This window comes from Takifugu flavidus, chromosome 4 (assembly GCF_003711565.1).
Source record: "Takifugu flavidus isolate HTHZ2018 chromosome 4, ASM371156v2, whole genome shotgun sequence".
Taxonomy (NCBI): domain Eukaryota; kingdom Metazoa; phylum Chordata; class Actinopteri; order Tetraodontiformes; family Tetraodontidae; genus Takifugu; species Takifugu flavidus.
In genome coordinates, this window is record NC_079523.1 from 9,520,093 (window position 1) to 9,531,702 (window position 11,610).

At 38.2% G+C, this 11,610-nt stretch overlaps 1 protein-coding gene across 2 annotated transcripts; it reads left to right on the top strand.

Annotated features, from left to right (window-relative positions):
* The first annotated feature begins 381 nt into the window (after positions 1 to 381).
* LOC130524142 (sodium- and chloride-dependent GABA transporter 2-like) lies at positions 382 to 11,403 on the top strand. 2 transcript variants are annotated; one of them, XM_057029965.1, is made up of 15 exons: positions 382 to 576; positions 2,041 to 2,231; positions 2,579 to 2,713; positions 3,549 to 3,689; positions 4,121 to 4,208; positions 4,279 to 4,411; positions 4,593 to 4,727; positions 4,847 to 4,950; positions 5,054 to 5,178; positions 5,286 to 5,398; positions 8,398 to 8,535; positions 8,621 to 8,723; positions 8,802 to 8,902; positions 8,984 to 9,154; positions 9,740 to 11,403. In XM_057029965.1, exons 2-15 carry the CDS (start codon positions 2,045 to 2,047, stop codon positions 9,914 to 9,916), a joined length of 1,851 nt encoding a protein of 616 aa, XP_056885945.1. In that variant the 5' UTR covers positions 382 to 576; positions 2,041 to 2,044; the 3' UTR covers positions 9,917 to 11,403. The 2 variants fall into 2 exon arrangements, with proteins under 2 accessions (XP_056885945.1, XP_056885946.1); XM_057029966.1 differs by lacking the exon at positions 382 to 576 and adding an exon at positions 1,840 to 1,907.
* The last annotated feature ends 207 nt before the right edge of the window (positions 11,404 to 11,610 follow it).

Genomic DNA, 11,610 nt, shown 5'->3' on the forward strand with positions numbered 1-11,610 from the left:
AACAAAATTGTGCTTGTGTGGTATTTCAAGTTTTCAGATTTTGGACATTAAAAGGTTTTTCTGAAAACAATTTGTGTTTCTCTGAGTCAGAATTCAGTTTGGTATTTAATTCAAAATTAAATTATTTTACTTTTTTAATCTGAGGTCCAATGTTACTTTTTGTTAAGGATTAAAGTCTAAATTTCTCAGAATTGTTTTTCTATAAAAGATGTTCAGAAAAGAGATTTTTTTTTTTTTTTTAAGTAGAATCAAAATTTCTCACTTTTTATTAAAGTTAATGTTTTAGTTATGCATCCCAGTAAAATACAGAGATTAACTGGGTCCGTGCTGTCTGTTCTGCTACTGGAACAGCCTCTTCTCCACTGAAGAGACAACTTGGCCAACTTGACCTAAAGTCACTTCAGAATAGACATGGACTTGCCCCCTGCTCTGTCATACAAATACAGTACTTAGAATTTTCCACCACTCACTTCTCCATGTGGACAAACTTTTTACTTCGTCCAAAGGCCCACCTTGAGTATCACTGGAAACAAAACACAGATCCCCAGACTATCCCAGTGAATCTGCCTACTTCAGGTACGTGTTTATGATCTCAATTCAGTTCACAAAACTTTTTCCAGTTTTATAGTACATTTGTTAAACAGGAAGCTACTCTTACTCTTTCAGTTTAGTGACAGCTGGGCCTTATAGTTACATTCTGGCTAGTTACTTTCAGTGAATTAGACTCTGATTAGTTTTTTTGAGAAAAGATCATGTATTAGTTTCCTGAGTTGAGTAAGTTTTTTACTTTATTTTTTCTAAACAAGCAATCCGCTACTTTAACAATTTATCTGCATAAGGAGAGAAAAATGCGAGTGTAACAGAATTGTCAGAAGAATTGACTCTGCCACCTGCAGATGTGCTAGCAGAGCCTCGGTGCTGTGATGCTGTCTGTGTGGCAAGATGGCACAAAAGATAGATTTTGCATCCTGGTATGGAGGACCAAAAGTGCCAAAATTAATTAAATAAATCAATCATTTAATTAATTAGTGACTTTTTTATAGTTTTTTAAAATTGTTATAAAATGCATAAATGTGAAATAATTATATTTTTTAATGTAAAAAGACAGTCAAGCACATGTATGCATTTAATCCTGTGTTGTCCTGTGTTGCAGTACTTAAATAATAATTTTGTCTTGAATAATAATTTTGTCTGTCAAAGTTAGTGGGCAGGGATAACTCAAATCTATTCTGAGTGTGTGTGTGTGTGTGTACAGTGTAAAAGTGCAACACTATTTATGCAACTCGGTGCTCTCAAGTACAAAGTTTTAAAAATTGAACATTTAAAACTCCATGTTCTGGATTGAAATATCACAAACAGCATTTATTTAAACCTGACAGCAGTACTGACAGCAGCGGGTTTGGACAATAACTGGAATGTCTTCGAAAAACTAACAGATGACCTTTTGCTCAAAATTTCAATCATAAATTAGCATTGAACTACTATGGACAGAACTCTTGGACCAGGCACCCAGTGTGAACTCCTAAGAGTAACGCAGGAAGAGTGCCTCCACATTTGTTGTCTTAAGTGTGGTCAGAAACATAAATAGAACACTGACTTCTTGATGTTAACATAGATGTTGTTCAACTGGATCAGTCAGAGAAAATAATTATGATACCGTTGCCATGTGTGACAACGACACAGATGATTGCTTAAAATCTTGAAAATTATAAAAATTAAATACTCTTATGGTTTATGTGTCGTGCAATCGACCGTCAGAATGTCAGTGGTTAGGTTCTGCCATTCATCAAATGACTACTCCGAAACACACTGTCAGTTTTGTCCCCCATTTTCCCGGGTACAGTGGCAGAGTTCTGAATCTGTGGGCCTCTTTGAGTCATCTGTTTGGAGCTGGCATGTTCTTCAGTGTGGGTTTCCTCCAGCTTCTCCTGGAGAAAATCTAGGGCAGCCATTTCAGACTTCTTTTTTTAAAGTTTTTACTTTAACATTCTAAAACGTGATCAACATTTATCCTCTGTCAATAACCTTTTGTCTCTGCAGTACAATGGATTCTTCATTCGCTTCAGATGTCCAGTTCAGGCTGAACACAGCCAAAGCTCATCCAGCTCCTACCACCCACAGCAGAGGACAGTGGTCCAGTAAAATTGAGTTCCTTTTGGCTGTTGCAGGACAAATCGTTGGACTAGGAAACGTGTGGAGGTTCCCCTATCTGTGCTACAAAAATGGAGGGGGTGAGTTCAGGTAGTTCGGGGTATTAGTAGAGATAGTCAAGATTGGAATAAAACAATTGATACAGCAGGCATCTAGTCTCATTTAAAATTGAAAGTCAAATATTTGTCCTTTATTTGGCCATCAACATCTAAACCTTAGTAGAAAATAAGCAGTAAAGATGAATAATGAGGGAGGATATGTTCCATGTGTTGCATTTTGAAATGGAAATAAAGAAAATGATACATCAAACACCATTGAAATGCCTTTCAGGTGGACTGGGGGACTTCAATACTGAAGACAGAGTTTTCACAGCACATTGCATTCACCAGCTGACATTGTGTTGTAACATGTCTGTTTATGTTTTTAGGGGTGTTTTTCATTCCTTATGTCCTCTTCGTGTTTGCCTGCGGTATCCCGTTGTTTCTCTTGGAGACGTCTCTCGGTCAGTACACCAGTCAGGGAAGTATAACATGCTGGAGGAAAATCTGTCCCCTTTTTGAAGGTAAAGCCCACATAAATATGGTGCATTTTTGTCATAGACCAGATGAGACAAATGCGATACACGAGTTTGGCTGACACCGCTTTATTGTCAGAAACAGACAACAGACAGGGTTTACCGGGGAGCAGGCTAAACAGAATAGTCAGGAACAGGCAAGGTTGGAACCGGGCAGGCAGGCAAACAGGAATACGCTGGAAAGTCATCGGAACACGAATAACGATCTGGCAGGGAGCAGGTGTGCCTCCAGGGATTAAGAAAGGGGCTCATTAGTGTCCAGATGCACAACAGGTGTGCGGGGCGAAGCATGATTGCCTGCAGCTGTGACACATTTTTATGTCTTGGTGGACATTCACACATTTTTTTGCAAAAACAATCTTTTGTTATAATGCACATGATACGCTTGGTTTGGCTTTTACTGGTTGTGAGTTTCTATGTTATTTGTGTAATCTTGTTGTTTCTATTTAGTCAAGTGTTCAAGCATTATTTCTGGTTCCTGGGCTTTTCTAAATGTAGCCTCCAACCGTAGAGGTGGGCAGGCCTCTACCGCTGAACTTTATTCATTGCACACATTTTTTTAAAATGGAAATTCAACAAATCATTTCTGTGTTACAACAATTTATTTTCATCTAAATCCTATTTGGAGTTGTGTTGGTAAAAAAAAAAAAAGCATACAGTCATACAGCAGTGAAAGTTCTGTTTATTTTATAGGCATTATAGTCTATTAAATAATCAGTTTTACTCACCACCTGCACACCATATGATGTGTGTAGTCTTCTTGGTCATGTAAATAAATGTGGGACAAATAAATGGACTGTATATCAATGTCGATTCATTGCAGGGATAGGCTATGGCAGTCAGATAGTGGTTTTGTACTCCAGTATCTACTACATCGTCATACTGGCCTGGGCCTTCCTCTATCTTTTCTTCTCTTTCAACTCTGAGCTCCCCTGGGCGAGCTGCAGAAACAGCTGGAACACAGGTTTGTGACGCAGCTTTATCACATCAGCTTTACACACTGAGCAAAAATGAACATAAACTTCCGAGGAAAGAAAATACACAAAAGTCTTTATGGGATCTCCTTAATCACGATAGTACTACAAAACAAATTGTCACTACATTTCTTCAGTAATTAAGGAGACTGTGTAGACACCTAAAAATGACTTTTTAGGTCCAACCAATGTAAATATATACAGAATTCCGTAAGGCCTTGCTGCATTTGCACCACATTAAGGGAAACCAGAGCAGTTAATGAGTTCAATCATTTATTATTGCGTAACATTGCTCGATGTTCTGGATATTAATTCCATTGTAAGTAAAGCTGCCAGAGGTTTTATATTTTAGAGAAATTAGAAGGCTTTCCCTCTGAGGAATGATGATAAGACCCTAAATATCTGTGTTCCTTTCCAACAGAGAACTGTGTTGAATTTGATGGAAGAGGCAACGGATATAACTGGACTGTTGTTGAAAATGCTACATCACCAGTGAGAGAATTCTGGGAGTGAGTAGGATTTTAAAATAACACTAAAGAGTACAAAAGAATGTCAGGCTGAGATGTGAGTGGCTTTCAGGAGAAGAATTCTGAACGTCACAGGAAGTGTCGAGGAGTTTGGCAGCATGCAGTGGGAGCTGGCCCTGTGTCTTCTCTTGTCCTGGATCATCTGTTACTTTTGCATTTGGAAAGGAGTTAAGTCCACTGGGAAGGTAGGACCATCATTTGCACGCAAATTTCCATTTTCCTCTGAGGCTGTTCTTATTAATGACATGAATATAACCAACCGTGAACTATATTAGTATATACCATTTAATCTGCAAACTAAAATACATTTTTACTGGAATAATTCCTAACTCTGCCAAATGAATTCCCAACATGGCTTCTCGGCAGGTCGTTTACTTTACTGCCACTTTTCCATATCTGATGCTGCTTGTGCTGCTCGTTCGAGGACTCACTTTACCTGGTGCCTTAGATGGGATTAAGTTCTATCTCTGGCCAGATCCAGCCCGTCTTGCTGACCCACAGGCAAGAACAGATCTCATTTCATGGAATTTGTTGGTGCTCACGGTGGTTTTCCGAACTATATTTCAGTTGTTTGCTGTGTCTCTGACAGCAAATGCTTCGGCTCCTTGTTTGTGTTGTAGGTATGGATGGATGCTGGTACTCAGGTATTTTACTCCTATGGCCTTTGCATGGGGTGTCTAATTGCTCTTGGGAGTTACAATAAGTACAACAACAACTGTTACAGGTGAGTTTGTATATATTATAACTTTTGCATTTTTGGATGCCAACAATGTCTGAAAAGAAGCAACAGGCTGTGAGACTTTTTTAACATTTTGTTGTTGTTTTAGGGACTGTTTGTATTTGTGCCTTCTGAACAGCGGCACTAGTTTTGTAGCCGGCTTTGCCATCTTCTCCGCACTCGGTTTCATGGCATATGAGCAGAACACAGACATATCTAATGTAGCAGAGTCAGGTGAGCGTGACTATCGGACGTTGGTTTATTTCATGCTTAGTGAGAAATATTGTGGGAAAAGAAAGCAGCCGTATGATTTTCTTTCATTCTTGTCCCTCTCGCTGCAGGTCCTGGCCTGGCGTTCATTGCTTACCCTCGAGCTGTTGCCATGATGCCTGTGCCTCACTTCTGGTCAATTTTATTTTTTGCTACAATCATCCTGCTGGGACTGGACAGCCAGGTCAGCTCACACATTTAAGAGGCCACTGAGCCATTTTTGAACACTGTGGAGACTCTCAACCTTCCATTTAATGCTCTATGGGAGGTTGACAACTGACAGTCTGATGCTGCCACCAACCTAAGCTGTCAATGGATGTTTAAAAGGGGTTCAGATAGGACTGCCATTAGGAATCTCCCTCTGCTTATTGATGAAATGGATCTTCTTCTTGAATTGATCAGAAGACAATTTTTTCAATCTTTCTTTACTTGTGCCTGACCTGAGGGCGTCAACATTGTGTAGGAGACAAGCAATGGCACAAATCATGGAGTTTGAGACAGAAAAATGATAAATCACAGTATTTAATTGCACCCCTCCCTATAGGCAGGATGCACTCTGTGTAGGGGGCCCATGTTTGTAGTGGGGTCCCAATTTTGAACATATGTGCAAATTTTATAATTGGTTCTCTCAACTGAGCAAAATGAAATGCATGATGAGCAAAATTAGGGGAGGAAAGGAAACAACAACTGGAAACTGAAATCACACACAATATCACAATGATTCTCCAAAATGGAGTGATATAGCTCACCATCACAGTCTACTGAGGAATCTAATCCAGAACACGCATAGCTGTTAACAGAGAGTTTATACACTAGATATGTCGGGAATACATTTACGAACAGAGGTAATCCTGTTCCCAGCAGTGTATATTTGCATACTAGGTACATACTTTATAAAGTTTCACCCAAGAAAATTTACATTTAACATTTACATTTAGATTTAACACTTATACTTAGAACAGTTAGATTTTGATTTGAAATTTAAATTTAGCATTTAGATTCAGAGTTACATTTTACATTTGATTTATATTAAACATTCAATTTAGATTTAGATTTAACAGTCTGATTTAAAATTTGAATTTAGATTAAACACTTAGATTTAGACTTAACATTTTGTAATGTTTAATATATTCTTAAGATGGCAATTTTTGCTGTAAGTATCCTAAAAAGTGAGTTAAATAAAGTTACACCACTCTTTTGAATGTAGTTTGGAGCAAAATGTGACAAAACTCTTTCTAGTGTGGCCGGTTTTACAAACGGCACACTGTACATGACCGATGAATGTCAATTACTTTTGTGCATGGGGACATTCCTGAACTTCGAAAGCAAAGGACAGGTTGCATCAAGAGAAGGTTGATGCCTACAATGTGGATTATACATGTAAAAACTCCAGTTAGTTCAAATGGTTTTTAATCATTGTCAAGTTAGGTTTGTCCCCCTAGGTAGAGGCGCAAGGGTAACAGCGGCACTGGACAATGTGAGAGGAGGTTGTGAGTGAGCTGGGCAGACTCCTGGAAGCTGCCACATGCCTGAATCAGTTTTCCCAATCATGGAAACACCTTTCCATTCCCTGAAGCCTCCAGTGGTGGCTTGAAATAAAGCATGCATTCATGCAACCACTCTAGAACCACATATGCTTCCCTCAAACACACTCTCGCAGAATGGAAGACCACACTCACCCAGGGCAGGCTCAGATAGAGGCCCTACCAGCTGTTCAGGAAGCTTGTAGAGGTGGTGGAGGGGAGAAGAAGAGAGGCTAGTCACAGGAGCCAGTCAGCAAGCCAGGAATGGGCCTAGTTCCCAAGAAAAGGCGAAACTGCAGATACCTCCAAAGGGAGAATAGTGTCAATGCTCCTGATGGCTGGAATATCAGTGTTACTGATTAAGCTGACTGTTCCATGGGAGGAACAGAAAGAGAAAGTGCACTAAAAGCAGAAGGCTTTGTACTCTGGCCTGATTGCACATTTTAGAGAGAGTGGATGGAAAAAGTGTCTCTTCTCTGTGGAGGTTAGTACAAGGGGTTTTGTTAGCTCAATGACATGCCTGTTGAGAGGGGAAAGTGCAACACAAGCAACCATAGAGCTCTCAGAGAAAGCAGAAAAAGCAAGCTTTTGGCTGTGGAGAGGAGATAGGATAAAATAGACAGTTATCAAGTCCTAAGGACAACTATCTGTGAGGGGTGACTGGAAGCCACCAGTGGGCACCAATGGAGATGTGGTAGGCCTTTCAGTCAGGCAGGGTATACCTGCTACCTGTTTTAATTCATTTCTAGTTTTTCTCTAACTGTATTGCAAAAGTATCGGATCAGGAATTGGTATCAACAGATACTCAAAATCCAACGACTATATTTTAGGGGCACAAATGTGATTGAAACATCTCCATGGATAAAGCTAGCAATAATGCTTACCGCCAATGCAAGTTTAGACAAGATGCATGATGAAGTGGCTGATAAGCACTTTAAGTTGCCAAAAAACAATTGACTTCCCACTTCATAAAACACTGAATGTAATAAACTACAATAGAACACTGACCTTCAGTTAACATTAATCTGAGAATACACTGATACAAATGCTTTTTCTCTGGGAAGAATGGAAAACAAGATATGGTCGCTGAAAGCTCAGAATGTCCTTCAGGACTCGAAATAAAAGTAAAGGTCAAGTCTAAAGTACAAACTAGAATTTTGAGAGAATTAGTAACATTAATTATACTACAGCAAAAGTAATAGTAATATTTTGGCTGAAAATTTTAATCTTGAATAAACATAATTTCATGGGAAAGCTTCGGAATCAACAGTGGTTACAGACCAAGAGCCAAATCTCAACATCAATAATGCACATTCTAATATCCAGGATCACTGCTGCTCTACTCTGTCCTGAAGAACAGTCAAGGGTGTCTTGATGGCCACCAACACTAATCTGCCTTGTACACAATCAATTATTCTGTGAGTGTGACCAGTTGTACTCAGATTTGAGCATCATGTCACACTGTAACTAACACCCGTGACGTATGTACTGAACTCTTTTTCTAGCGGGGTGAGTCCAGCCTTCAGCGCGACACCCTGTTTTCTGCCAAACATATCATGTTGCATGCATGTTGATTAAGAAATATATAAAGATTAAATATCCCTCAGTACTTTTTGTAACTTTGAAGATGTTAACATTTTACTGTCAAACTGTTTTCCAGTTTGTTGGTCTGGAAGCTCTCGTGACTGCAATTTCCGACATGTATCCATCCTTCTTCCACGTTGGCCATCGGCGAAAAATTCTTCTTCTTGCCATCTGTGTTGTCTGCTTCTTTATCGGTCTTTCAATGGTTACTCAAGTAAGAAGAAATTACAATATCTCAGCCCTCTTCTTGCAATTTATCTTTACTGCTGCTGAATGACCACAGGACATTTCACACACAGGGTGGGCTGTACATCTTCCAGTTGTTTGACTACTATGCCTGCAGTGGAATGACTCTACTTCTGTTTGCCATTCTCCAATCTGTGTGTGTCAGTTGGATCTATGGTCAGTTGATGAGAGGAAAAGTCATGGCTGCTTCCTGTAATGTTGGATTTTATCATTCTTTTTTCTGTCTTTTTACAGGTGCAGACAGGTTTTATGAAAACATTGAAGACATGATAGGATACAAACTTTTTCCTCTCATCAAATATTGTTTAAAGTTCATTACACCATTAGTGTGCTTGGTGAGTAATGCATGCGCAAATATATATCTGGCTTCAACCAGCAGTGGAAGAACTCCTATTTCTATGTAATTCTGTTTTCAGGGAACTTTTCTTTTCTCACTGATCAAATACACTCCTCTAAAGTTCAACAACACCATTGATTATCCATGGTGGGGGTACGCTCTCAGCTGGTGGTTCACCCTCTCGTCAACCCTCATGGTCCCCATTGTTATGGTTTTCAAAGTGGTTAGAACCCCTGGAACACTACGACAGGTAAAACCTATACAGAACTACCATTTAAAAAGTATAGCATTATAACCAAATCATACAAAGCAATTGCATCTTTTTACTGTAAAGTTTTTTGTTGTGTGTTGTTATATTTTAAAGCCCCATTTGTTAATCTGATGTGAGAAACCATTCATATAATATGAACTATTAAATATAGGAATAAATTATATGAATAATGATGCAGGTCTCCTTCCACAGGTGCTAAAATGTTGTTCCTTCATGTTTCTATGGTGTCATTCCAATTTTGGTCCCTTTAAGCCACCGTAGATTGTCTGACGCGCTAAAAAAACGGCGTCATAGTTAATTACTTTCCTGTGTAATGTCTCCTCACCACTAGATGTCGCACAAATTTCAAAGACCGGACCTCCAAAATAAAACAATTCATCATCTTGTTAAAATAATGGTTTTGTAATTTTTTAACAAAAATTAGTTTTTGGCTTGATTATGATGTGTTCTGCATAGTAAAAAAAATTGTGTTTTCCCAAAAGCTTGAAAAAATGACTTGGGCCATTGTATTAATAGGGTGATTTGTGTGTCTTTAAAATGAAATGTCCCAATCTTCTCTTTCAGAGGTTCTCACACTTGTGCACTCCAGATGAAGGCCTTACAATGACCAAATCAATGAAGAACACTCCTGAACTGACTTCCTTTATGTCAGATCATGACATTGATATCCTAATGAAATCAAAACTATGTGGTGCAGATCCAGATGTCACAAAAACAAATTATTTACTATTAAAGCAATAACCCTTGTTCCTACCTATGACATATTTATAAATCAAAACTCATTATGTGAAACCCAAAATATTGGGTAAGTCATACACTTGATAGCTCCGAATATATATTGTAATCATTGCAATAACCATCCCATTACCTTAGCATTGACCATTGGTGAGCTGTTAGAGACAACAAAGCTATCTCTGCTGTCTCAAACGTACTCAGAAAAGGTTGTTTTTGTTGCTTTTTTTTCAATAAATATGTAGATAAAATTATTCTTCATAGTTTTTTCTCTTCATGCCATAATATATCCACTTGGTTGCATTGCTTCCAGTGTTGTATTTTATGTACGAGATTTATCTAGGTAGCTTGTGTTGTCAGGTCTATTAAATCTGCCCGAGGCCTTCGGAATCAAGAGAGCAGGCTCCAATGCACTATAAGTTAACAGTCATTTACAAAAGTCAATCAGATCTCGAGTCTCCAACACCATGACCACCCACATGGTCTTATGCTGAATGTGATACGTACGCATTCTCTGATTGGATAAGCACTCATTACAACTTGAAAGGTGCAACAAAATATCTGAACTAAACTCTAAATGGCATTGAGTGAAGACACGTCAGGAACACTGTATGATAGACTACTTTAATGTCTTTAATGTCTGTCTAAAATCTACTGAGGACAGACTGGCATGTCAACATTTGACCAACAAATCTCCCGCAGAGAGGCTAGGTGTGCACACTTCTGCATATAGTCCCTCTAAAGCTGAACAACGCAATGGAAACCATTTCTGGACATGTCAGTTGAATATCAGCTGATGTAGGTTATGTATTTAAAACTAAAAAGTACCTGAGTTAATTTATTGCAATGTGACCAGGAGGGGTGCTAAAACAATGTGCAGAGTAAGGGTGACTTATTCCTTGTTAAACAGGGTTACTTGGTGACCAGATCATAGTGATCTATTAAGGTGAAAGAATCAGACCTACATCAACAAAACAAGTCAGTCACCTTCCCTAGATTGAATGAAAATGTGATTTTTTCTTTCATATGTTTCATAACAAATAAACTATTTAAGATAATGTATCTGTACCTGGAGTTCCCAGACTGAAAATATTTCTATTCACCTTCATTGAAGGTGCACACTTTGAGCATTTGTTACGACTGTTGTGAGCCTTTTAATTAAAAAAAATATATAAATACAAAAAATACGCCTAACACATCTATTGCATTTTTAAAAGTTCAATTTTTTTTATTAAGCCTATTGATTTTACACACATTCATCTGAATTTCTACCTAGGAAGTATATTTCTGTACGTTTATTAAATGTTTCATTGAAGCACATGGAAGTTTTAAAAAAAAAAAAGAATGTTATACAGCAGATTACTTACACAATCCAACATTGTAGAGCTATAAAATTGTTTTACAAAGAGGAGTTTAGTTCAGATTATTTGAATGTCAGCAGTACAATCATGAATTCAGCACAAGTCAAATAAACCTATGCCCATTTAAACAATAAACTGTCTTGAGTTTATTTAATGCTTTTAAAGCGTCTTCTTTATATAAAGAAGACATGAACAAAGGTTGACCTCACTTTTTTCCTGAAATGATTTCTATTACATATAAATGCCATGTTCCTGATGTGGATCACATCTGCTTTCCTGGACCTCCAAAAAAGAAATTCAGAAGACATCCTGAAGTTCTTTGCTTAGCGTTATGTGCCATAC

What these genes read in the sequence shown, in the direction of transcription:
- LOC130524142 (XM_057029965.1), top strand. Translation starts at nt 2,045, where the DNA reads ATGGATTCTTCATTCGCTTCAGATGTCCAGTTCAGGCTGAACACAGCC. An exon ending in TACAACAACAACTGTTACAG is followed by an intron (nt 4,951 to 5,053) that starts GTGAGTTTGTAT and finishes TTGTTGTTTTAG; the next exon opens with GGACTGTTTGTATTTGTGCC. An exon ending in CCCCTGGAACACTACGACAG is followed by an intron (nt 9,155 to 9,739) that starts GTAAAACCTATA and finishes CTTCTCTTTCAG; the next exon opens with AGGTTCTCACACTTGTGCAC.